The sequence below is a fragment of the Amblyomma americanum genome, chromosome 8, assembly GCF_052857255.1.
Source record: "Amblyomma americanum isolate KBUSLIRL-KWMA chromosome 8, ASM5285725v1, whole genome shotgun sequence".
NCBI classification, from domain to species: domain Eukaryota; kingdom Metazoa; phylum Arthropoda; class Arachnida; order Ixodida; family Ixodidae; genus Amblyomma; species Amblyomma americanum.
The window spans coordinates 112,386,952-112,414,942 of record NC_135504.1 but is presented as its reverse complement, the minus strand read 5'-3'; the positions used below and the strand labels follow the sequence as shown (position 1 = coordinate 112,414,942).

At 46.9% G+C, this 27,991-nt stretch overlaps 1 protein-coding gene across 1 annotated transcript; it reads right to left on the bottom strand.

Moving 5' to 3' along the window:
- Positions 1-320: 320 nt before the first annotated feature.
- On the bottom strand, positions 321-27,785 carry LOC144100640 (prolyl 4-hydroxylase subunit alpha-1-like). Its single transcript, XM_077633522.1, has 2 exons — positions 26,813-27,785; positions 321-1,000 (listed from the first exon to the last, which is right to left on the bottom strand). The coding sequence occupies exons 1-2, from the start codon at positions 27,782-27,784 to the stop codon at positions 506-508; spliced, it is 1,467 nt and encodes a 488-aa protein (XP_077489648.1). The 5' UTR covers position 27,785; the 3' UTR covers positions 321-505.
- Between the last annotated feature and the right edge of the window lie 206 nt (positions 27,786-27,991).

The following is a 27,991-nucleotide window of genomic DNA, read 5'->3' as shown; positions in this document are numbered from 1 at the left end:
TCTTAAGGCCGAACTTAAGTGTCCCCTCTAATTTTTTTTAACTGCCACACATTTTTATACTTTAAGATTTTATCTTTTTTGATTAAAGCATATCTTTTTACATTTGGTTCAAAATTTTTCTAAGAACGTTGCTTTTGATAATAAAAACTGACAGCATAAGGAACCCTTTTATTTAAGCTTGCAATGAACACAGTATGGTATACTCTTGCCTTTCTAATGTATTGCATTAAATACTGAACCTCAAATTCTTGGACGAAAAGCCCTTAACGAAAGCGTACAAAAAAGGGCCATATTTGGCAAGGTTGTGAAAGAGCGGACTATGCAAAATGGATGTGTACTTTAGCCACTGCGAGAGTGAGGGGAAGAGAGAATTGTGCGGATTTCCGCACTTCGGTCTAATTCAATTTTATCAACAAGAAAAAGGAACGGCAGCAAAGATGTGCGTGTTCCTTTAACCGCTGAGCATCTCTCCAGGCTTCCCGGTTGCTGCGCCCGGGCCACCTCTTCATCCGGGCGTGTTGTAGCGGGTGACAACGTTGTTCCTCTCTCGAATCCACTTGGTCACGATCCACTTGGAGCCCCACAAGACGGGGCACCCCACGTGCTGAGTTCGCTCGTCCACTTTCCTTTTCTGGTGCCAGAAGGAGAAGGTCTGAGGAGCCTTGCTTCCGTCATACGGTTCCACGTCATACCAGAAGAGGGCGTCACCGACGCGTGGCTTCACGCCAATACCCAGCTGGACGAAGGCAGTGGCGCCACCTGCGGCCACGTCCGCCAGGTACATTAGCATTGTCGCCAAGCGGTTGCCGTTCTTTTTGTCAAAGGCGGAAGAAACTTTGTCGAAACGATACGCGTCTATGTGGGGAGTGTAGTGCCCTCCTAGGCCGTAGTTGACCACTTGGTAGGGCTCGGCGGATTCCAGTGAAAGGTTTGTCATCGCCGCTATGCGGCGAGTGAGTCGTTGAAGTTGGGGATGCTTACGGTCTTTAAGCCAAGACACCTGCGGAATGAAAAAAAATGAGCCGACGCTGAGGCAGCGATCGAATATCGAGCGTTAACACACCTAACATAGGACGGCGGTTCATCTCTGCCGCGAACTAGACTCTATCTTAACTAGTAAGTTGATTCTGCACGGAACGCTGAATCGTGTGGCCCCATCCGGAACATTCTGCGGCATACTGTTCGCCCGCAAATTTTACACGAATACCGGGACTAAGTGGCCCACATTGACGCCTGTCAGACGGGGATATATTTATATCGGATAGACATAGTTTAGTTTCGAGTTTTTTTTAAAGCTAAATTTATTGCCCCTGAGCATCAATAATGTAGTAGAGATTAAATGAATGGGAAAAGGTTAGCGTGTGCTCGGACATTACACTGCCGTCTGTTATTTTTTCATGCTATTATGTAGCCACGTACCTTTGTTATCATGATAACAATTGGGTTACAATTTGCGTTATAAGACATCATGCTGAGACCCTAAAGGCGAGAAGCATAGCTCAATGCTCTAATACAATGTCGTTGTTATGGAGGCAGCCATCTTGAATTCTATCCATAGAATGAGCATAACTAGGAGGCTCGAAACGTGAGCAGTAGAGCTAGCTCTCTAAAATGTGTGAGTGACCAAATTCTATCATCCTAATGAAGATGAGTATGAAGGTGCGCAAATTATGCATCAATAAGCACTTCTGAGTGCACTGAAAGCGTCATCGAAGCCATAAGTGAACTATAACAATTGTTGCGTGTCAGCACTACTTCGGGGCCTAGTGCTGGTCCATCACTACCACCCTTGCTCGAATACGCTCGTGCAAGAGCGTGAGCACACTCACTCCTAAAGATGGCGTGGTTCAGAGAAGAGGGAGGCATAGGTTGGGTTTAAACAGCCAATTTATCAAAAGCAAACATATATATTAGTGTGGGCAGAGAAAAAGAAAGAAAAAGAAAACAAACAGCAGGAAGTGTGGTGTTGTGAACACCTCGAAAGAGAAGAAATAATTCGCGCGGAAAGAAGCACGCGACAACGCCAGTGAATGGTGCCAAAAATGTGGTCACTGAATTACCGCTGCCCCGACGCGGTGGCTCAGTGGTTAGGGCGCTCGACTACTGATCCGGAGTTCCCGGGTTCGAACCCGACCGCGGCGGCTGCAATTTTATGGAGGAAAAACGCTAAGGCGCCCGTGTGCTGTGCGATGTCAGTGCACGTTAAAGATCCCCAGGTGGTCGAAATTATTCCGGAGCTCTCCACTACGGCACCTATCTATTCCGGAGCTGTCCACTACGGCACCTATCTCTTCCTTTCTTCTTTCACTCCCTCCTTTATCCCTTCCCTTACGGCGCGGTTCAGGTGTCCAACGATATACGAGACAGATACTGCGCCATTTCCTTTCCCCCCCAAAACCAATTATTATTATTATTACTGAATTACCGTTGGTATACGACCGCAGAAGATAAGTCGTTGTCCAATGCAACTTAGGTGAAGCTGGCTACGGTATGAATGACTGGTTCTGCAAAAAAGTGAACTTGCAAAAGGATGCCATAAGCAGTTGCCCAGCCACGCATTGCCTCACGTGCGGACGTGGGTGCCTATCAGTTCGATCAGTAATTAGAATAATCTGTGCAGTTAATCCGTGGCAGAATTTTAGTAGAGTGCTAGAATATTGTCGAGTCACAGCAGCGAGGCTAGCCGCGTTTTTGAAATTCGAAAAAAACTGATATGGTTATAACTAACAGCTGGCTACAAATCCCTAATTGCAATGAAGTGCCCAACGGTAATAGTTAAAAAGTTGCCCATTAGAATTTAGTTAATCACTCTACACAGTTAACATGTGCCAGGCTGACAACCAGGCAGACCTCTCCTGTTCCATTGAAGTCCCTCCTCCTCCTCCAGTTAACATGTTTCGCCTGTTTTCTGACGTCTGCCAACAGGAGTATTCCTATGACGCAAAAAGTTTCTTTTGTAGCAATAGCTACATTACGGTAGCATTTCGAGCCTTCAGTGTGGCGGTGGCAGCGCCGCCATGCTGTAATGTGGTTGGTCACGTAATGCGGAGCATCTGCCGGCGGCGTGGCGCCATGGCTGATCACGTGGTTTGTCACGTGGTTGGTCAAGTAACCAAGCTCCACTCGGCCAGCTGTAGCTATCGCGTCACTCCAGGTTTAACCAGAGCTAAACCACCGCCAATTTTTTACATCAAGAACCTTATTTTTAAAAATAATGATCGCCTTCTCTGAAACACGTGGTATATTAAGGAAACCTAGAGTAATCAGAAGCAAGGAAAGCATAGGGGAACAAGTTTTCTCTATTGTGCAGAAATCACCATTGGGAGACTAGCAGTATAATCACCCTATCGCTGCAAGCAATCTATTGAGTGACATGAGTGTGACTTGTAGTTTCCAATTGTTTCAATCTTCTGTAAACACGTCCGTGTTCAGTTGCCCGTTCAGTAATAACTGAAAGATGGAGTGCTTCCGTAGACCAGGCTATACGGCGGGCATATGTCCGTGAAATGTACGCGCTTTGTATTTCACATGAGTGATTTAGCACGGAATAACGTCACAGCCACAGTCGGGTTCCGTTTTTTTTTTACTTCGACAGCAACGCTAGGCTTCTTAGGGTATGACAAACGGTCTTAAAAATTAAATGAAGTATATTGCGCATCAGGTGAAAATTCAAGTTTTAATGTTGTCTGTATTGTCTGTATACTGTATTTAGTATGGGCTGGCTATATTCTGAAGCGCTACACCGCTGATAATGCTATGCAGAAAGAAGCGGCCTTCTAACTCAAAACATTATTTTACAAAATTGTTGAATGTCTCAGGTGTAAATCCCGATGTACCAGTCATTGCGGGAGTTGACCGTTCTTGAAGGACAAGTCATAAACCTTACTGCTACATACCACTTTTGTCGTTTGAGTGGATTAATATTTAGTTCTATTTTTTCGTTTTTTTCTCCTTTATTTACTGTATCCAAAAGCAGTGACCGTATTGTTAGCTTCATAGCTGTTGAACGCGACTCATCAAGCGGGTACCTCACATCTGCGCGGTTACTTTCCGCGGTAAATCAGTGGGTACGTCGTTTGGCTTAAGGCTAAGCAATCGTGTTCAGTTGCGGCAACACTGTCTGCTCTTCTACGAGGCAGCACAATGATTGGTCGTCAGGTTATCAGTAACTGTGATTCCTCGGTGGAAACCTCAACTGCGCCGTGAGGGAAGGAAGGATGGAAGAAACGAGAGAGCTTCCGTAGTGGAGGGATCGCACAGCACGCGGGCGCTTTTTGCGCTTCGCCTCCATCGAAATGCGGCTGCCGTGGCCGAGTTCGAGACCGGGTGCTCCGGCACTGTAGCCGAGCGCTCTAACTACTGAGCCGCCGCGGCGGTTGGGCAAATTAAAAAAAGAAAAAAGGCTTGCGTGCTTAAATTGTGATGGTCGAAAAAAGAAACAAACATATGGCCAAATTTTTCTGGAGCCCTCCGCTGTTGTCATCCATAGGCCTCAATGCTCAATATTCTCGAGTTCTGGTAGTGAGCGAAATGTTCTTCAGATACTTTCGGCAGTAGACACAGATAGCATGAGGGAAATCGATTTCAGCTACAGTAAAGTCCTTTGTTTGGGGTACTCCAGGAAAAATGGACTTCCAAGCAACAGACGGCATGATTAGGGGCCATTACACCTGTATTACTCGCCCCTAATCTTCCGATTACACCCGTGTTATGGGCGGCTGACACGAAAGTGGCGGGTTCGATCCTGGTCGCGGCGGTCGTTTTTCGATGAAGGCAAAATTCTAGAGGCCCGTGTACTGTGCGACGTGAGTGCACGGTAAAGAACTTGGTAGCGGCGATGACGACTGGAATCAACCCCTGAACACCGGTCTGCTTTTTCCGCAGATTACCTCATGCAGCGATACTGAATCCTGAATTGCCAGCCATCCGCACGCGCCTGCACCGGTGACGTGTCAACGTGCCGTACACCAGCACAAGCAACCCATCTAGATCGTTTCAACACCAGGAGGCATGGTCATCAACGCTTGGGACTTATAAGGAGCCGCACTTGGCGCACCGAGATCACTTGGTAGCGGCGACGACGACTGGAATCAACCCCTGAACACCAGTCTGCTTTTTCCGCAGATTACCTCATACAGCAATACTGAATCCTGAATTGCCAGCCATCCGCACGTGCCTGCACCGGTGACGTGTCAACGTGCCGTACACCAGCACAAGCAACCCATCTAGATCGTTTCAACACCAGGTGGCACGGTCATCAACGCTTGGGACTTATAAGGAGCCACACTTGGCGCACCGAGATCAATTGGTAGCGGCGACGACGACTGGAATCAACCCCTGAACACCGGTCTGCTTTTTCCGCATATTACATCATACAGCGATACTAAATCCTGAATTGCCAGCCATCCGCACGTGCCTGCACCGGTGACGTGTCAACGTGCCGTACACCAGCACAAACAACCCATCTACATCGTTTCAACACCAGGTGGCACGGTCATCAACGCTTGGGACTTATAAGGAGCCACACTTGGCGCACCGAGATCACTTGGTAGCGGCGACGACGACTGGAATCAACCCCTGAACACCGGTCTGCTTTTTCCGCAGATTACCTCATACAGCGATACTGAATCCTGAATTGCCAGCCATCCGCACGTGCCTGCACCGGTGACTTTTCAACGTGCCGTACACCAGCACAAGCAACCCATCTAGATCGTTTCAACACCAGGTGGCACGGTCATCAACGCTTGGGACTTATAAGGAGCCACACTTGGCGCACCGAGATCACTTGGTAGCGGCGACGACTGGAATCAACCTCTGAACACCGGTCTGCTTTTTCCGCAGATTACCTCATACAGCGATACTGAATCGTGAATTGCCAGCCATCCGCACGTGCCTGCACCGGTGACGTGTCAACGTGCCGTACACCAGCACAAACAACCCATCTACATCGTTTCAACACCAGGAGGCACGGTCATCAACGCTTGGGACTTATAAGGAGCCGCACTTGGCGCACCGAGATCACTTGGTAGCGGCGACGACGACTGGAATCAACCCCTGAACACCAGTCTGCTTTTTCCGCAGATTACCTCATACAGCGATACTGAATCCTGAATTGCCAGCCATCCGCACGTGCCTGCACCGGTGACGTGTCAACGTGCCGTACACCAGCACAAGCAACCCATCTAGATCGTTTCAACACCAGGTGGCACGGTCATCAACGCTTGGGACTTATAAGGAGCCCCACTTGGCGCACCGAGATCACTTCGAAGCGGCGACGACGACTGGAATCAACCCATGAACACCGGTCTGCTTTTTCCGCAGATTACCTCATACAGCGATACTGAATCCTGAATTGCCAGCCATCCGCACGTGCCTGCACCGGTGACGTGTCAACGTGCCGTACGCCAGCACAAGCAACCCATCTAGATCGTTTCAACACCAGGTGGCACGGTCATCAACGCTTGGGACTTATAAGGAGCCACACTTGGCGCACCGAGATCACTTGGTAGCGGCGACGACGACTGGAATCAACCTCTGAACACCGGTCTGCTTTTCCCGCAGATTACCTCATACAGCGATACTGAATCCTGAATTGCCAGCCATCTGCACGTGGCTGCACCGGTGACGTGTCAACGTGCCGTACACCAGCACAAACAACCCATCTACATCGTTTCAACGCCAGGTGGCACGGTCATCAACGCTTGGGACTTATAAGGAGCCACACTTGGCGCACCGAGATTACTTGGCAGCGGCGACGACGACTGGAATCAACCCCTGAACACCGGTCTGCTTTTTCCGCAGATCAGTGTCTTGTGTGCACTTGTTCCTTAGCTATAGTCCTGTCGTTGCTGCTTTCAAGTTTGACGTGTGAGTGTGTACTTGCTGAGTCTGGATAAGAATCCGGTAAAATTTAAAGAGGAAATAAAAGCAGATATCCTGAAGATTAAAGACGAGGTCCGGCAAGAGCTCAAGTTTCTACGTGAGGCGTCCGAGCGAGACCTTCGCACTGAACTGCGCGAGATACGAAATGAACAAAGAAATATAGTCTAAAGCATAGAATTTGCAGATTCCACAACTGAAGAACTTGAAATGAAGTTAGAGGCTGAAGTTGCAAAAAAAGCTGCCCTGCAAAACGAAAACCAAGCACATCGTGCAAAGTGCGATCATCTTGAAAGTTAGGCAGAGGAATATGAGAAGAGAATTGTAAGCCTAGAGCAATACTCGAGAAACTTAAACATCGAAATCCAAGGTATCGAACGAAAAGAAGATGAAAATGTTCTAGACATCGTATCCAGAATATGCACTGCCATCGAATTCCCAGTCTCGCCTGATGATATTGAAGTCTGCCACTGAGTGCCAACTCGCAACCCAGACAAGTCAAACATAATAGTGCAATTTAAATCACGCGCAAAACGTGATGTGGTACTCAGGAAAGCAAAGAAGGCTAGGCTTACCAACACAGACTTAGGTTTCAATGGCAATGACCCCGACAATGGTTCAGCAGCTGTATATGTAAATGAACATCTTTATCCTGCGCTTAAACGGCTGCTTGGTCTGGCCAGCAAGAGGAAAACAGAACATAAATGGAAATCAGTGTGGTCGTTCAATGGCAAAATATTTGCGAAGCTGACAGAAACCTCTAAGATAATACAGATTGCTGGAGAATGCGACCTTCCAAAGATAAACTAAGTATCAAAAAGCGCATTTGTCGTTCAGTATGCAATATCAAGCATTTGCACTACCAGAATCCGTTTTCCCTCCCTCTTTGTCGAGCACATCTGTCCTACATTTGAACACCCGTTCGTCAATAAACAAAAATGATACTATCAATAACCTTTTAAACCAGTTTAGCTTTAAATTTAATACAATTATGTTGACTGAAACATGGTACTACAACGGCTGCAATACCCTTAACCTATATGGGTACAGAGGATTCTTTCATAACCGTACAGACCGAAGAGGGGGTGGTTTTGCAATATATACTGATGTGACTAAAAAATTTTGATATCTTGCCTGAATATACCAAAATTACTGTTGACTATGAAATGTTGGTATTACAAAGCAAGGATGAAATCATATCTGCTGTTTACCACCCTCCCAGTGGCAACATGTTGTGCTTTCTAGAGTTTTTGGAAGAGTTTTTGGAATATGTCTCCGAAACCAAAATGCAACTAACGTGTTCTGGAGATTTTAACGTTGATATTTTAGAAGACAGCAACGCAGCTTTCGATTTCACTACTAGATTAACCTCAACTGGTTTTACCAACATAATTTCTACAGCCACTCCCGTCACGTTGTCAAGTACATCAGCGCTAGATATAATTATCACCAACATTGAAACAACCATCCACCGTGCCGGCACAATTGCATGTGATGTAAGCGACAACTGCCCTGTATTTATGTTCTATTCGAAGTACGCAAACGGTAGTAATGTGAAAGTTCGCGATTCTTTCTCTTTTCAGTGTATTACACCTGACGCAATGGAATCGTTTAAAAATGTAATAAGTACTTGTGACTGGTCTTTTATTTTTGAGAAAACATGCGCGGTTGAGGCATATTCTGCTTTTATTGAAACATTTGTGCGCTTACACGGACAGCATTTCCCTTTTAAAACAGGCACACGCTCAAAGAAAATAAAAAAAGCCCTGGATAACACGATGCCACATGAGAATGATAACGCATAAAAACCGCTTGTACCATTCCTTCCTGCACACGCGTGAGCCAGAGGCTTTTCAGGAATTCAAAAAGACGCGAAATAAACTAAAGGCTGAGATCAAACGAGCAAAGCATGCGTATTATCATCACCTGTTTACAGATATATCAAGAAATCAGGATAACCTAGCCTGGAAAGTAGTGAACAAAGTATTGGGCCGCAGCAGCTTAAACAAAGCCCCAGATAGGATTCTTGTTGACGACAAAGAACTCACCGGCAAGTCGCTTGCAGATTACTTCAATAAGCACTTTGTCTCCATAGGCGCAACAGCACACCTCGTGACACAGGGTGAAAATATAATTTGCAGCCCCATAAGCAGTCTTTTTATGGAACCCACTGACGGAACGGAAGTGTCCAGAACTTTCAAAAGCCTAAATAACAGCGTTGCATTAGACTGTATTAATATACAAATCAAGCCAGTAAAACATGTACTGGAATTGCTTCTTCCAGTATTGGTGCACATATTTAACCCTATTTTTGAATCTGGCGTCTATCCCAACGAAATGAAACGGTCTAGAGTTTCGGTCATTTTTAAAGGTGGTGATAAGAACATCGTGGGCAATTACAGGCCAATAAGCATCCTTCCCGTCTTTTCTAAAGGGCTGGAAAAGCTTATGTTTACCCGTCTCACGAAATATTTTACACTAAAAAATGTTTTCAGCGATGACTTACATGGTTTCAGAGCAGGGATATCAACCGAAACTGCTCGCCTAACACTGAAAGAGACTGTCTCGGATAACATTGACAGAAACTTCTTTACCCTTGGCCTTTTCGTAGACTTCACAAAAGCTTTTGACTCCTTAAGCCGCAGCATCCTAATAACAAAACTCTCTTGGCACGGTGTCCGTGGAACACCCCTGGAATGAATTAAATCCTATTTAAGTGACAGAACACAAATGGTAAGCCTGGTCAATCATCGATAAAGCTTTCTACCAGTCACTAACGGTGTTCCGCAAGGAAGCCTACTTGGACCGCTGTTGTTTAATGTGTTTGTCAATAATATTGTAAACATTGACAAATCAATGAAATTCATCATATACGCTGACGACTGTTCAATACTTATGCCCGGTCCGGATGAAAATGTGTTGAGAGAACAGTGCCAAAACTTCCTTATAAAGTTGTCCTCATGGTCAAAGTTAAACGGACTGAAAGTCAACCCAACAAAGACGAAGCTAATGATTTTAAGAGCGAAAAATAAAGTATATCAATTAAACCGTCCAATCACCTATGAAGGCCTGAATATTGAAATAGTGGAGTCACACAAAATACTAGGAGTTATATTCAACAGTAATCTAAACTGGGATTTGCATGTTGTAGACATATGCAAGAAAGTCTCCAAGGCAATTGGCGCTGTCTCACGTTGCCGGACAATCCTTCCAATACAAATTAAGCTTCAACTATATCATGCATTATTTGCCTCACAAATCTACTACTGCCATCTTGTCTGGGGAACCACAACAACCGCTAATATGCACAAAATCATCGTCCTGCAAAAAAGATTCATCCGTTGCATTGCAAACCACGAATACCTCTCTCACACCAGTCCCATGTTCGCGGCCTATTATATCATCCCCGTGTCGCGTCTGCATGAATTCCGTATTTTACGCTCATGTTATCTTTCGCGAGGTTTCTTTTATAACTTCTTAATTGCTACCGCGTTATTAAAACGTCACGAAAGTACCATTTCAACAAGAAACTCTGAAATTTGGTTCGTCTCCCGCTTCCGCACTAATTATAAAACCCAGTCACTAAAACATAATATCCCATCACTACTAAACAGGTACACTTATGATACTAAGCCCACACTAAATTAGTTGAGGAAACAATTTCTGAAGATCTCAGAATAAAAATCGCGTGAATCAGTGCTCTGATTACTAGACTTACGCAACATATCTGTTGAATAAGTTGTGCTTTTCACATGACCTAGTGCACCTGTTTTGTTGTACTTTGTTGCCATTTTTTTAGTCGACATATGTGCTGTGGTGTTTTAATTAATGTATAACTGGCGAATGTCTGCCATTTCGAGCAGTTTTCTGGCTGTTATGTATGGGAAATATGATACGTCTCAGAACTTAATGCCTTGATTACAATGTTTTATTACATGATTTATTTTTTGGAGCTAGAATGTTTTATGTACTATATATCTTGATCTCTGAGCACTTCTGTAGCGCACGTGTGAACACGTCAGTTTTCGTTGTTTCTGCGCTGTTTATTTCAAGGTGTCTACATTGTAGTGTTTTCACGTTTCACCACGCCCTATCTTGTAATGGTCACCTGGGCCTCGTCAAGCTGCCTCGAGCAGCTTTTAGCCCAGGTGCTCCAACCAGTGAATATCTGGTGAATGAAAACTATTTGATTTGATTTGAAGTGGTTGAAATTTCCGGAGTCCTCTACTGCACCATCTCTCATAACCTTATTCGCTTTAGGACGCTAAACTGCATAAACAACAAACCATAAACCATAAACCTGTATTAATGCGGGCGACCAGCGCTAGTTAGTCCACGTTATGCTTTTGTAATTTTGAACTTGCCTTGAATTTTGTTGTCATGCAACAGTGCTCGGTTTACTTAAGTGGAACGAGCTCATGCGCATTATATTGCTTTTTACAAGTCGCCGACTGCTGTTTGTCTCATATCAGGTGTTCTACCGAAAACTTTAAAAAAGTTTCAAAAATAGGGTTTTGAGGAAAAATATGGCTTTTGCGTCACAGTATTCCCAGTGTTGGTGGACACTAGAAAGCTGGTAACGGGTCTCAAGTCGAAAGCCGGTTAACTAATTTTTAATAATTAACTAACTACTACAGTAAGGTCCGCCTAGTGGCAACTGGAGATTTGTAGCCGGTAGCTAGTAATAGCCACATCAAGTTTTAGAATTCCGAAAACGCGATTACCCTCGCCGCTGTGGCTCGACAAACTTTGGCTGCATCGGGTGAAAATGCATGCGCTTACGAAAGCATGCACAGAGCAACCCCTCCATAGCATGTAACTAGTCCAGAAATCCAAATTTTGTCTAGCTACAGCCCCCCCCCCCACCCCCCCCCCCCCACCCCCGATGGGCAGGGGGCAGCATATCTTCGGCTGCGGAACTGGCACTGGCACCTTCACACGGTTGACGGGGACTTGCCGAAAGCGGTGTCGCTGTTTCCAGCGACACGCTTATAGGCAGGAAAGGCGATGTACACTGGAGCGAAAATAAAGCGCGCAGCAAAGTAAAATGAACAAACTCGTCACGTCAGCCACCCTATATCAGCGCCAACGTACCGTTCGTCAGTTTTTTATGACCAACACAAAGTTCACGTGATTCACTGCCACACGAACGCTTTTTTTTATTCGATCATGCCACGTATGTTAAACGAGTATAACCACATTCCGGTAGACACTGTGTAAATATGCCTTTGGGTTTTTTTTTCACCAGTCACTTCACTGTCTGCATTTTTGCTTCGTGACTTGATTTAGTTTTCTTTACAAGAAGCCCGATTTATTCTCATTTTTCGCCATGATAATTTTTGCTCATGTTTCCTCGTTTATTGGTCGAAAATTTCGTACTACTTCCATTACGCTATGATCAGGTTTGCTAATGTTTGCATTGTATGCTAGTTCACTGCTCGTAAATTTTATATCGTATTGCGCTTGTTCGCTAAAATTCCCGCTGTTTGCCTTTTAAGATTTATGTAAACCCAATCCCCTCCATTATGCTTCGGCGAATAGAAATCCAAAGTTGGCCAAAACAGCAAAGCACGTGAACGCGGCACTACACCACTCCGCCATTGCTAATTTCGGGTGCTTAGAAAAAAAAATTGGGGTAAAACAAATTGCACATCTCTTTTTTCCAGTCATCAGGCAACAATATATTAAAAATTGAAATGAAATTAAGCTATCGAACAGCCACGCTTTCTTCGATCGTACGTGAAATCACGCTATCCTTCTTTCCAGTGTAACTAGCTACGAGGCGCCATCTTTCATATTGCCAGGTGGCAATATCAGCTATGCCAGGTCGTCACACGCTATATTAAACACCATATTTAGGGTACCTAAAACCGGGACTCATTTTCGATGTCAATCCGTGTTGCGACGCTATACAGTTTTAAAACCTGAAAAAAATATGCCCTTCCGTAGGCAGCAGTGCATAATACTATAACGTGCTGGGAGGCTGATGTGTCAGGAAGATCGGCGCACATTTTTGTTAAGCCTGCACGCCGCAGCATAGACTGTTGGAGAACCTTGAAGAAATCTCCCCTCCTAAAGCGTTGAGAGTGTGTAGCCTTGCGCGCACTTGGCTTCAACCTCTGCTCATCACTTGGACGCGGCAGTGACTCACCGGCGGAGAAGCCCCTAGAAGGTTCCAGACGTTTCCGCCTCACCTGACCAACGACGAAGCCCCTCTCGGCGGTAGGGAGAGAGGACACTTGTGCTGTAAAAGCTATGTGAATGTGCGCGTCTGCTTTGGCGCATTCTAATAGACAGACGAGGCGCGACTTATAAATTGAGGTCACGTCGCTTCTGGAAGCTAGCTAATGTTGCAGTGAGTCAACAAACGCTACCGCTCGGATCCCGGGTTTAACCCGCTGTTCTGCAAGCCCACAAATCTGCGAGGGAGCAGCGCACGTCTACGGGACGGCCACAGCGTGACTCTCCAGACGTCGGTCGGCGAGATTGCCCGGTGAACAATTTGGTGTGTATTTGTTCTGACTCTCTCGTGCATAGTTAACTGTTGTTAAGCCTCAGTTTGTAATAGATTCGCTTTGTTTGCATGCTTTGCATTGCTTTTGAGAACCTTCTGTATTAGTATTGACATGTGTCATTTATCTTTATCGGGCGACCACGCTTCGGGCAACGTCCGCAGGAAATCGACGAGTACCTGCGTCGAGAAGAGTACACGCCGAACCGCTTTTCGCGCTCACCATCGCCGTCAACCTCACGCTTTGCGTCGCCACGCCGCAGCTACGCAGCCGCGGTACGAGGAAGGTCTCCCAGCCCCCGTAAGGGAAACTGTAGGCAGCAACCTCTGGAGGTGAGGTTGCTCAAGAGCGAAACGCCGAAGATCATCCACCGACCACGCCCCATGAAGACGCTGCACCCGCGACGCCGCATGAAGAACACAGTAGCAATACTGTGAAAGACAAAACTAACTTTTATTGGGCGAACCTGTGCCCCCAAAAGAGGCTACACTTACAGCACAACGGAAGCGGCGAGCACGGTCGGCGATCGTCGAAATTCTGATCCGCGGGTCAAGCGCGTCGGTTGTTATATAGCAGTCGTCGAATGTTCCAGACTAATCGTTGGGACCCGCGTGCCTTCCACAAAGTTCTACACCATTCGCGTCAGGCGATGAAATCAGATAACAGAAGGTTCGGCTACAACAGACAGCGAATAGAAGCATCAATGACTTGCCAGAAACTTCGGATAGATGCAGGCGCGTCCCGCGCTGTGCGATAACACTTGTTAGGCGGCGAAACGTGGTCGCCCGATAAAGATAAATGACACGTGTCTGACACGTGTCAGTATGAATTCCTCTATCATCTCTTGCTTAAAAAAGTTAGTTTTGCTTGTTAACTCTGAGTCCGACCCTTTCTCTGGTTGAACCGGCGAATGCAGGGCATCAAGCGGCCACGCCCTTCTGTCACTACAGGTAGCCGGGCTCCGGATGAACTTACGCAAAAAGCGAGAAAGCTGCACTGCATTTAAGGGTGCCCGGGAGTGTGCGCCCGAGCGAGTGGCGCATCGTTAATGAATATAATTGTTAACTGGTGACGTTGTGTAATAATAGCACCGAACTGAAACTTCAGCACATTCTTCGATGAACTGTATATTGAAGCGAAAGATTCACCACTCCATGTGTCAGCTAAAGTCGACCTATCCGGCCCCTTGACTTTAAAAATGTGCTGGGACCTTGACCTTATTAAGTGTAGTATCCACCGTTCCATGGTGTCCACCCAAAAGTATACTGCGCCTTCCTTTCCCCAGAACCGAAGTTAAAGAAAAGATATGAAAAAGTGACCGTGACCTGATTAAATGTAGGTGTCCATCATTCCGTGGTGTCCACACAAACCTATAGCACCTTTCTTTCTTCAAAACTTAACTTAAAAAAGAAAAATACAAAAATGGCAATTGAAAAGGTGATGTTACAGGGCTATCGCGGCTACTTTAAAGGCAAAGCTTGAGCGTTACTCCTAATTCAAGACGACAAACCATGCATAACCATGCTTAACACAGCTTTCTTTTGTATTCCTTGGTTCTAGCATGTATAACCACACGAATGTTTATACATATCCCCAAAGCATATTCTCTGCGTGCTTTCGTTCACGTTTTATTTTTTTTTTCACCCCTTCCCATTCAGTTATGCACCCTGTCACCGCCACAAGCCAGAAGGTGCGCAAGTAGCATATGTCCTGGAAAGCTGGGCCTGTCGGAATCGCTGATAATCGACAAGCGACTGCTGCATATTCCGTGGATCAACGACGTCGCTGCTGCTCTGCTCACTGAAAGGTATGCCACCGCTGTCGCTGGGAGCGAACTATAAGTTCGATATCCGTACACACAGCGGCACTTAACACAAATAAGCGATTGGTTTTTTTTCTCTCGCTTTCGGCGCACAATTCCTTGGTCGCCTTACCTTCATGGTATCGCATCTTCAGGGGGCCGTGAAAAACAGTGAACAATGGACAGATATCTCATCAAGGAGGACAAAGCTGCCAAAGAGTGTGACGAAAGGACACCCAGTTCACGCGGCGCAGGACCTTCAACGAGCTCCTCTCAACATACCAAGGTTTGCCTTAGCGGCCCAGGCTCGACATCTGACACTGTATCCACTGCCTCCGCACGCATGCAAATTGTTTGTGAGGATGGAGCCCCTACTGCTGAAGCACAACAGGGGCGACGTTACCAACCAACGTGGAAAAAAGCTTGGTTCGGTTTATGGGGGTTTAACTTCCCCTAGCGACTCAGACTATGAGAGACGCCGTAATGAAGGGCTCCGGAAATTTCGTTCGAGTGGCTTGCTTATGACGCGTCAGTGGTCAAGGTATTCTGTGAGACTTGTCGCGCTGCTTGTGCCATGAAAATCTTTCTGGGAAACACTTCCCAGGACAAGGACTCTCAATTGACGTCTGCGACGAATGTTTTTCCCAACTGGAAGAAAGCTCTTATAAGATTTAAGAGTCATGAGGCCTAGAATATGCATCGTGTGGCTATGAGCGGAACCGCAGCTATGAAAGCGGGGGTGAACATAGCATATGCTTGTGTAATCGGGAAGCAAAAGGAAATGAAAGACGCAAGGAAAGCACTGATAGCGAAATTCTCTTCATTGCAGTACTTAGCGTGCCAAGGACTGGCTGTGCGTGGTCATGATGATGCAGATAGTAATCTCAGACAGCTTCTGGAACATTCCAGAACTGGGTACATTGCTTTCTCGAACAAAGTACAGGTGTTTTCCCATGACATTTTAAACGAAATGTTAGAAATAATAGCTTCTGATGTCCTCTTGTCACTCACAAATGAGGTTCGTGAAGCAGGGCGCTATTCCGTGATCATAGACGTAACAGCAGACATATCTGTCAAGGAAGAAGTGTCGATACGTTTTCGTAATGTTCAAAAGAAAACTTCGAAAGACATGAGCTGTTCTGTGGATTTTATAACACTGCTGACAACAGAGCGAAAAGTCTTTTTGCTGTCCTTAAGGATGTCCTCCATCATTTCAAGCTGAGCATCGGCAGTCGTCGTCGGCATAGCTATGATATCGATGAACACATGAGAGGGCAGCACGGTGGGCTGCAAGCCCTAATACAGCAGAAGAAGCCGCGAGCACTGTATGTACACTGCAGTGCACAGATACTGAACCCTGGGCTACAGGACATGTCTCAGAAAATTGAAATCGCGATTTCCTGGGCATGATATCAGAAATGATAAACTTTGTTACGTGCTCCCCAAAACGTCTAAATTTGTTCGAGGCATCTCAGAAAACAATGAAAGCGTAAACTTGGGAAACTTTTTTCCCACGAGGTGGACGCCCAGGGCCACTGCACTGACGTCGGTTGTTCGGAACTGTATCCACGTAATCTTGTGTCTTCATGACCTAGCATCACAAGAACGGAACGACGCCGGAGCCAAGGCCAGTTGATTTTTAAAAGCGCTGTCAAAGTTCGACATATACTTCAGCTCAAACCTCTGACACTCGTGTATTTTCGCGATTAGAAAAAGTAAGCACGGCGTTGCAGAAGGCAGACTGAGATTTCATCAAGCGGAAAAAAAATGGTCAAGGCTCTCAGAGAGAGTCTCAGTGAACTTAGGAATCAAAGATTTTGCATATACTGGAACGAGACTCAAGCAGAGGCGCGTGAATTGGAACTGCGTGCTAAAGAAAAAGAAGCTGATGCTCTAATTAAGGCAAAGGAATGCTCCACGGCGATATGACGACGAATCTCTACCTGATGCATTTCTTTCATTCGAGGACATGTACCGTCAGCGGTTCTACGAGGTGGTGGACACGGTACATCCCGCGCTAAACGACAGGTATCTACCAGATTTGTGGCAGTACATGGCAGAGATTGAGCAGTTTTTGACAGGAAATGGTTATAGCACGTAACTGTTAGAATACTACGGGTAAGGTCTAGAGCCTGGACGGCTCAACCTTGACCTGAGTGGGCTCATAGATATATTAAGCCAGCGCAATACACCATTGGAGACATTTCACGATGTTGTTGAGATGATTTCTGGCGATAACGATGAGCGGCTGTGAGATCGTTGGCCCGATGTGGCTAAGTTTGTCAAAACTGCTTCGACTACTCCAGTGAGTCATGTACATCCGAGATATCGTTTTCGTGCCTCCATCGCGCCAAAACCTAGCCCAGGTTAACAATGAACAAGCTCGATTAAAACACATAGCACTTCTCCATGTGCAGAAAGAGTTTGCCCGCAAAATAAATCTGTCACATCGCGGGCGACTTTATTCATAGGTCTACTGCGCTAAGAAACACATTTTGTATTGTGCGGTATCCTTTGTATAATGTGAAGGACAGTGAAGTCCATCATATTAAAATACGCCAGCTTTCTTCACGATGCCATTGTCCATGAGCTCACATTAGTCCCTCTCATAAAATCGGCCTTGAGCTCCCTGTGTTGCCGCTTCGCCATAACTATACACCTGCTCCTTGGCTCCTGTTTGTGTCTTCCTTTAATGGCTTTAATGGCTCATACTCGCGGTGACCGTCCGTCCATTACATCCAAAGCCTGGAACAGTGCCAGCTGTGACCCTCCTCCGCACAGGTGCACACCCTTCTCGCCCCTCGGCGACAGGTGGCGGCGCCGAAGCGCATGCGCGGCTGCACATAGCAACAGTGACATCACCTGCAGCGGCAGGCGGAGCGAATACGCGCTGCGATGGTGGTGGTGGTGGTGAAAGTATTTATTTGAATATTGCAGAGAGGTTGCGTGGGGAGCACTCCATAGTGGGCCGCTCCCCTTACAGTACTAGGTGGAGTCTCTTATTCAGGGACCCCATTGGTCTGGGCCGCCACTCGAGCTCGCTGAACTAGGGCTTGTTGGGCCGGTAGGTCCAGGCAGCTGAGCAGGGCCGCCTCTCAGTCCTCTCGGGTAGGGGAAGGGGTTAGGGGCGGAAGAGAAGGATTGTGTTGGCATGCCCAGACCATGTGGAACGTGTCACCCACCTCCCCTCAGAAAGTGCAGAGGCCAGAGAATGAAGTGTCGACATGTTATGTTTAAGCACTGCCGCGCTCCTTCGCCAGACGTGTCGTTGCAGCACGGTTGCCAGATTTGGCTCTATTACGCAAAATTGGCTACATTCTGAGCCTCCCGGCGACAAAAAATTTAGGTTGGCTACTTGGCTACTTTCTGGCTACTATCGCAAAACTTTAGCCTATTCCAACGAACCCGTTTGCACGCTCGTTGTTATAGAAAGACGGAAGGTAAATGTTCTATTAACGGTGGAGCTGTAATACGGCCAATTTGGCATGGTCGGATTCCGTGGGCAGTTTAAGCGATTCTGTTTGTCGAATCGTCGTGTCAGTCACACTTGACAGGCAGCAATACAATGGGGAAGAACGCTTGCTCGAAGCGGATATTCCGCAAGCAATGGCTGGATCACCCAAAGCTGAAAGGTAAGAGTGGTACTTTTGCGACAAAGAAGGGCATTTTTGTTTATGTAGAAAATTTAAAAGCCCTGTGGCGAGTGGCGACACAACGTTCAACTGCACAGGACAAAGTGTACAGCGCTAATTATCAATGCCATCGGACCGCATTTTGAAGAAACCTTAAATCGCGACCTTCTCAGTAAGCCATTTTAAATACTGGTTGATGAGACAAGTGATGCGTCAGTAAAAAAGCTTGTGTGCATATCGGTCCGCTATTACAGTGAAATAGCCAATGCAGTACAACTTCATTTTGGCGGTAATATTCAGCGCGAACGGACGAAGGACACAGGAAGGGTTGTTCGTCCGTTAGCGCTGAATTTTACCGCCAAAATGAACTGCATCCAACTCGCCCAACTCACCATTCTTCTGCAGTGACAACTACATTTCTTGACCTGAAAGAAACTGGGGATGGACGGGAAGAGTCGCTCTACGAAACAGTAAAAAACGTTCTCGGTGACCATTCCTTGCGCATAAGTGATTGTGTTGGGTTGGCGACCGATGGCGCGAGTGCCATGCGCGGTCGACACAATTCAATGTGGAAAAAGAATGGAGAGCGACAATCCATCGCTAACACTTGTCAAGTGCTTTTGTCACTCCCTTGTCCTTGTAGCCGCCAAAGCTGTGGAAGCAATGCCTTCTAATGTGGTCTTCATTGTCAAAGAGATCCACAATTTTTTTGCACAGGGTAGCACACGGCAGGCAGCCTACAGAAATTTCTACCGCAATGCTACACCGACGGGCGATGAGCCCTTGAAGATTCTTTCTCCGTCGGGGACTCGCTGGCTTGCCATCGCTGACTGCACTGAGCGTATACTTTCTCAGTTCGACACACTAAAGAACCATTTCACCACTTTGGTGGACAGAGCCTACAACGTACGGCTCCTAGTGTTCCTGCATCTCATTCTAGCCGACATTCGGCGAGTAAACAAACTTTTTCAAGGAGAAAGCGTTGACCCCCTCGTCTTGTTTGATGAACTGGAAAAGCTTTTTAGGAGCCTATTGATCAGAATCGTCGAGCCATACGTGCTGCGGCAACACGATAGCAACAGCCTGCTCAACCTCGACGTTGGAAACTTTGAGCCCATCTTTTTAAACATTGAGGACGCTAACCTAGGGCTAACATTTGCCGAATAGCTTCAAGAATCAAACTTGAATGCCGAGGAGAAAGATGCTGTGAAGCCCCGGTGCTCTTCTTTTCTCTGATTGTGCATATGTGACCTCCAAAATTGCGTGCCAAATGCTTCCTCTCTGCTACCATAATTGCAAACCATCAGTCCGCAGTCCGTTCTACGGCCGTATGGCATGAAAGCGCTGAAAGGATTATCACTTAAAACATTTGGTTGCTCCGAAAGCCAGCTTGAACGAGAGTTGAGGCACTTGAAGCAAGTGGAAGACATTAGCTCTGAAGCAATCACCCTTGATTTCTGGACCAAAGTTTACAAGTACAGAGATCCATCTGCCGCCAATCCCATGGAGCCATGAAGGTGCTTGTTTTGCCTAGATGGAACGCCGACACGGAGCGAGTATTCTGAACCGTCGCATTGACCAAGACAGAACTGAGAAACAATGTCCGATGGCCTTCTTGTATTCATTTTGAGTATAAAGTTTGGCCTACAGTTGAGGAATGTGATAAGTTCGGGGTTCCCTAATCCACAAGAAATGATTGATAAGGCCAACTCAACTATTTACGGCAGGCCTGAACATCGCACATGAGTTGCCTGAGTGGTTTCAGATCCGTGGTGTTTTCTGCAACGTTCAACTCTATTAACATTTTATGCTTACATTTCTTAATAGATATTTTTATGCATTTTTTACTCTTTGTTGTCCTCGCACAGAAGTCTGTGATAAAAATGTGCGTTTATCTAGTCATTTATCGCAGTGCTAAACAGGCATTTTTTTCAGAAACGTTTTCTACCTGATTTAGCTGTTACAAAACGCATCTGGCGTGTTTCTTCACGAGCGTTGGAATAAAACGAGCAATAAACGAAAAATGTTTTGGTTGTCTTTTTATAGTGAGCGCTCTATTTAACCAAATGCTATTGAACTGCCCCATGGCTCCTTTTCGGGTACTTTTTATTTCTCTGTCTCTGGCTGTCTACTTTCTGGCTACTTTTCCCATTTTTCTGGCGAGTTCTCTATTTTTCAACCTGGAAACCGTGCGTTGCAGTCGAGTGAGTGAGTCGGATGGCTCCTAAGCGGCCCAGTGATTCCGCACCAAGCGGTTCGGGCCAGCCCAGGAAATTCTAAAGTGTGTTCGGCGAAAGCTTGAGGCCATTAGACTATGGGCGCCATGCACAAACGAAGTCAAGGAAATAGGCAGTGGAGTGGCCACAGGCTTTCGCAGAACACACCTTAGAGTTTCCAAAGTGTCCTCCTAAATTTTTTTAAAAGAAAGAAGACATCATATTCCTTCTTTAAATTCAAATTTATTAGCTCGTTGTAAGATTGTTTGTACGCTCCATTGTTTCTTAGAGACGGAGAGTTTAAAATATCTTTATATTTAAACTGTAATTATGTAGTCCAATGTTGTGTCCTTGCAAAGTGCTTTTTGTGTATCCGGAATAAACCGGTGCTTTTAGAAGACTGGATTTGTCACTCGTCGGGCGATACCATGGCTCGCAGGCCCGTTCTTCAGAAGGCGGGGTCTTTAGTATACAGCCCATCCGCGTATCTACATCTTGTACTAACATCATCTGAAGATACCATGTCACAAGTAAAGGAATACATATGCCCGGCCTGGGCAATCAAGATATCTTGCATTTCACGTTAGATTTGTCGCATGCACCATAGTCAAAACGCTCCAAGACCATTAGCGGCTATTACAAAGCTCATTTTGTAGCCCTTAATAACTGGGCTCCTTTTTGGATATTTTTTTACTACGTTCTCTTTAGCGCGCAGTAGAAACAAACTGGTGCATGTACCGAAATAAAGTATCTTAACTAATTCCTCGTCTTATCAGTCTTCGGCATGTCTGCTCCAATAGCCATGCTCCATGGTATAACAGATCTTTAAAACGATTTTCTAACAGAAAGAAAATACTTTTTCGAACTGATAAGTATTCATTAAAACTTGCCCATTGGACAGCATACAAAGCAGCTGTTTCAGCATATTAACGAGCACTGAAGCCCGCTAAATCCACTTTCTTTCAAGTAACCCTCCTGAACATTCTGAAATCTAATCCAAAACGCTTCCCGAACATATTAAAATCTGGAAACACCAATAAAGTGTCGTTATTGTACCAACCGCCGAAACTGCTCCCGACCACCTCTGTGCTACTGTACTAAATGATACTTTCGTTAAGTAGTGTCCTTCTTCATCCAATGTTATCCAACGTCCCGATTTCCAACTGTGCGATCATTTCACGATGGATCCCACTCTGTTCGACCTGCTATGCATCATACCGATTATCGATTTGGAACTAACATTTTCGAGTGGAATGGATGCCATAAATGGCAAATTTATAGGGAATACTAAAGAGTACAGTTCTATATTATTACGAAATACATATGACAATCGTATCATCAGGGTGTACTACTAGAGACTGCTGTGGTTATACCAGTACATAAAGCTGGAGACAAACAGAATCCATCAATTCATTGAGCTATATCTTTGAGATTAACAGCACGCAAAATAACAATACCTATATTTAACATCTTGTTAATTTTCTGGAGGATAACAGTTTCTTCTATCTAACAGAGCATGGATTTCGAAGGTTTTCTCTGGTGACTTTTCCTTGAAGAACAAAGGGTCAACAGAAAAACTGTAGATCACTGAAAAACAGTTGACTGTAACGTTTTCACCAAGATATCGTTAACGTAATGTAGTTTTTTTACCGGTCTTAAACCCTAACTCGCACAATAAAAAAAGCGTCCACGTGACAACAGTGCCATTTGAACGTCCAAAGACGCGTCTTAGAGATCAAAATATATTTTTACTGGAGAGCTTTCCCAGCCGCGGTGGCTCAGTGGTTAGGGCGCTCGACTACTGATCCGGAGTTCCCGGGTTCGAACCCGACCACGGCGGCTGCGTTTTTATGGAGGAAAAATGTTAAGACGCCCGTGTGCTGTGCGATGTCAATGCACGTTAAAGATCCCCAGGTGGTCGAGATTATTCCGGGGCCCTCCACTACAGCACCTCTTCTTCCTTTCTTCTTTCACTCCCTCCTTTATCCCTGCCCTTACGGCGTGGTTCAGGTGTCCAACGATATATGAGACAGATACTGCGCCATTTCCTTTCCCCAAAAACCAATTATTACTGGAGAGCTTTCCTTGATGAGCCTTTGTGTGCAAATTGGTGCAGAGATGTGACCCAGCAGCTGGTCACGTGATAGCTTTCTTTTAAGGGCAATAAATAATGCTACGTAAAGCGTACCTTGATGCAAACAGCCCTGCTGGTGGTTGACCAAGACGATCCCCACCTTTTCCATTGACACTTTGTTCCTCAAGTCAATAATTAAAAAGTTAGCTAATCAGACTTAATAATGAACTTTGAGGAATGAAAAAATACTGCGGACTGGGCCAAGCGACTGCGAAGAATTCTCAGTTGGTTTCACGGGGCTAGGACGCTTTGTCTTTTTCAAAAGCTTGGTCACATTAACTGGGACACCTGGTATATACCAGCCATGGCGGACCCCAAGATTGTAAGCAACCGTTTGTCATCCAGCGTTCTCAGAAGTGTCATGCGATTTCTCGTTGCATATAGCTTACATGTGCCAGTCAGGTTGGAGGCTAGTTTACGACCGGGATCCCTCAGAAGTGTCATGCGATTTCTCGTTGCATATAGCTTACATGTGCCAGTCAGGTTGGAGGCTAGTTTACGACCGGGATCCCAACCGACGCCACATGCGCCTTCAATTGCATGCCTTCCCAGACTCTTTACTCTTCCCTTCAGGCACTACAGTGGTGTCCACTGAGATGCGAGACAGTTGCTGTGCCATTTTCTTTCCTCAAAACCCAATTTTCATATGAAATCTGTGACGGCACCGTTCTCTTTGTCCTACACGGTTGCGGGGGGGTGTCATATATATTAAGGCGAAAGCCTGTAATGGCTCATACTCGCGTCCGTCCGTTACATCCTAGGTCACGTGACGGTGTCCGTCTGTTACATCCTAGGTCACGTGATTGTGTCCGTGTCCGTTACATCCTAGGTCACGTGACCGTGTCGTCCATTCCATCCTATCTCACGTGACCGTGTCCGTCCGTTACATATTACTCGCGGTGACCGCCCGTCCGTTACATCGCCCCCTAGTTCACGTGACCTTGTCACGTGACAAGGTCACGTGATCACAACCGGACCCGTAAACTTGTTGCCGTGGCACGTGCCGGAAGTCTTAACTCGGGAACTAAAAAGGTTAGAAGAAAAACCGCTGAAGAATGAATGGTTGCTTTAGATAGAGGAGGGCCGCACTCAACCACTTGGCGAGGGAGCCAGTGTCCAGTTACAATCACAGTCTTATGGAGGGGTGGAATGCCAACCTAGAGTGTATCGCATGTGGCACTGCACAAAATTCTAACCCACCTGCTACGTACCACGCGTATGTCGAGCTGTCTTAATCACTGTCCCATGAAATGAATCCCCTCCCATAGTAACCGTCACAGATAATTACCACGCGTTGTTATGTGACCCTATTCGCGAGGCTTGTGAGGGAGGGGCACGCTGGCCAGCCCCGCTTTTTTTGGCGCCCCCACGCTGGTGTCGCTGCAGAGGCTTTCCTTCTTTCCACTCTTAAAACGGAGAGACCACTTCTCCTCAGCCCAGAAGGAGCCCTTTTCTCCCGAGGCTGTCACCTATTTAAAGCGGAAGCTTTACTACCAATGTCACCGGCACGGTACGTTTGACCTTCAAGTGGAGAGAAGTGTCAGCCACGTGACGTACCATGTGACTCGCCGCAGTTGCAGCCGCGCGCCGCCTTGCCAGCTGTGTCCACGCGACTAAACACGTGACTAGCCGTTCACTTGAAAGGGAGACGGCGCCGCAACCACCTGCATACACACTGCCGCCTCGCAGCTTCTTGCTATGTATGAATCAAGTCAGCCGGTACCGTCTACGCCGTCAGGACAGTCTCACAGACGACGGGCTGAGTCCAATCATCCGGCTGGCGTTGCCAACCATACTAAGCATTTAGCTAGAGGTAGGGAAGTTGAACGTGCCAAGGTAGCGGCGTCGATGGACTGGCTCAACGGCGGTTGAAGGGTGCCGAAAGGCGGCAGCGAAGAGCTTTGGTGGCAGCCGCTGATGCTTCTGCCTCCGCCACGACACAACGAAGCTTTGGCTTGCATAACCGAGCTTAGCCTACATAAGCAGTAGCCATTTTGGGGGGGTTGGAAGCCGTGCTCACGAACGGAATACGTCTGACTAGCAGACCGCTGCGGTCACCGTTCCGACCAGCCAACGTTCGTGCTGATCCCCGTCGGTTGTGAGCACTGAGCATTGAGAGGTAACCCAACGTTACTCTCTCATTTCGCGTACATTGAAAATTGAAAACTACTTTTGCGTGTGCTGTGCGATGTCAGTGCACGTTAAAAATCCCCAGGTGGTCGAAATTATTCCGGAGCCCTCCACTACGGCACCTCTCTCTTCCTTTCTTCTTTCACTCCCTCCTTTATCCCCTCCCTTACGGCGCGGTTCAGGTGTCCAACGATATATGAGACAGATACTGCGCCATTTCCTTTCCCCCAAAACCATTATTATTATTGTACTTTTTGAGGAGGCGATATGGCGCAGTATTTCTTACATATCGGCGGACACCAGAACCGCGCCTTAAGGGAAGGGACAAAGAAGGCAGTGAAAGAAGAAAGGAAGAAATAGATGCCGCACTGGAGGTCTGTGGTGTAATTATGACCAGCTGGGGACCCTAAATGTGCACTGACATAACACAGTAGCACACGGCCGGCTTCTGCGTTTCGCCTCCATCGAAATTCGGCCGCCGCGGCCGGGTTCGAACCCGGGAGCTCCGGCTAAGTAGCCGAGTGCCCGAACCCCTGAACCACCGCAGCGGGTGAGTACGGTCTCCCTTTTGTGGTTTAGTGCATAAGTAATAATTCTATTGGTACTAATCCGGAGCAAAATCTTCTGTTGTCTGTTCGCATGGTCAATTTGCCTAACGCGAGCGCTCAGTCAGGCGGCACTGCCCGCTCGTCGTCGTCTGATGCGTAGCCAAAATCCGTGCTTTCGCAATGATTAGAACGTAGCAGACATTCTCTAGTTTTTGCATCCCCGTACGAGAACCGAACGCTCCCTCGCTACGGTGGTTGTTTGTTTGTTCCTACTTGTAATTTGTTCAAGAGCAATAAACGCTCTTTCGAGTAGGTGAGTCGCACATGTTTATTTTGGCCCGAACACACCGTAGTGGAGACTTATTGCACCGCGAGTTGGGGCACAGGTCTGACTGGCACCATTGAAGCCGACCTTAGCTTCAATCAGCTTGAGCGTTATGACAAGAATAACCCCGCATACAGTACAGCGACTGTGCTTATATTTCCTGGTAAATATCAGTCATTGTTACTTCCGTTTGGTAGCATTTTTGAGTGGTTTTTCTGCCTACAAGCACTCTAAACTGATACGCGACTCAGATAGCAAAAAGCTTCGGAACAGGTACTGACTCAGCTATCGCGGGCAAAACAGTTCTTAGCTGGCCCAATCGGGAAGCCTCGAAATATTTTCTGACCATCGCTGCCAAGGTGACAACGGTGAGGTCGTGGTAACAGTCTAATACACATTACGATTGGTTTAGTGAAGTGTAGCGATCGTCAACCCATATAAAAAAGAACTGACCAATCATGAGAATTGGAAAGCCAAAAAGCGAACCCGATGTGCGAGGCTTCTTCTCCGTTGTGAGGTGCCATTAGTCGTAAATCACGCCTACAAAAAAAAAAAAACTAGCCGGAGAAAATCGACTGTGGTACAGAAATGGGTAACACTGTTGTTTGCGTTTCACGCTCGAAACTGGTTCTTACCTTGCCAATTCGTTTCCAGGTCTTGGTGTCTCTACGTGTCGTTGCATCGTAGATTCCGACCCGTTCAAATTTCCCCCGCGCCGCTGCTCGGATGTAACCGACTTCCGACGGGCTTAGAAAGCCGGGGAAGAATACGATTCGAGGTTCCGTCGACAGCAGTTCAATCTTGTGCGGAGCCAGTATGAGGCGCGGGTCTCCGAAATTCGTCGACATAGTACAGAATAAATTGCCACCAGACGGCCGCAAGTCTCCCTCTGCGGTGCACACGGACTTGTAGCTGTGGACGTCCGACTGAGGCGGTGGAGGGTAACGGAGCGAGGGCCTGGACATCTTCGACCTTCTCTCGTCGTTGTCCTTCAGCCTGCGAAGGCCGTGCTGCAGGTTGAGCGAAGAGCCGCCGATGACGGATGTCCGTTCGATTGCCGCACGGGACCAGGCCGCGGTGCTGCCGAATGGCCCGGTCGAGAAGCATCCCCTGGCCACGTCCTTTAAGTCTTCAGCCGAGGCGGCGGGTATCAAGCGGGACTTCATGGCAGCCATGCTGGTGGCAGAGATGTGGTACACCCGTTGCAGCTTGCAGATACCGGCGGCGGCTCCTGTGACGTCGCTGTCCATCGGCCACCACTTCATTGAAGAACGCGAGTTGAAGGCAGCGCGAAGGCTGCTGAAGGCGGAACGACGCCGCGGCACGAACCAGCCAAAGGTTACGAGACGGCTGATCGAGAGGAATGCTCCTATAACATCGTGACCCGCCCATCGCGGTATGGCGGCCAGCAGTCTGCCACGCTGAAGGATCGACGCGTCTAGACGGCGTTGCTCGAGCAGCAGAAAAAACCGTGCGTCTTCGAGGGCGATGCGTTCGGTGCTCAGCGATTCTTGCATTTCATCCGTAGATGTGAAGAGATCTGAGGAGCACGCCGACAGTCTGAAAGCTAAGCTCATGAAAATAAGGTGTTTCAGCCGAAGAGGCATCGTTCTGACCTCCGCAAACTTCCTCTTCTTTTCGAAGCTTTCGCCTGCAAGCTCTTCACGCAACAACATTGCGACCGTCTAATCGCAATGTAAGGAATAAAAAGGAAGAAGACGGAGAACTTGTGAAACATTGCTACACGTGTGTTAGCTGCAGGCCGTTACTAGACAAGTGTTTTTTAGTTGCGAAAGGTAAGGACAAGCGCACTC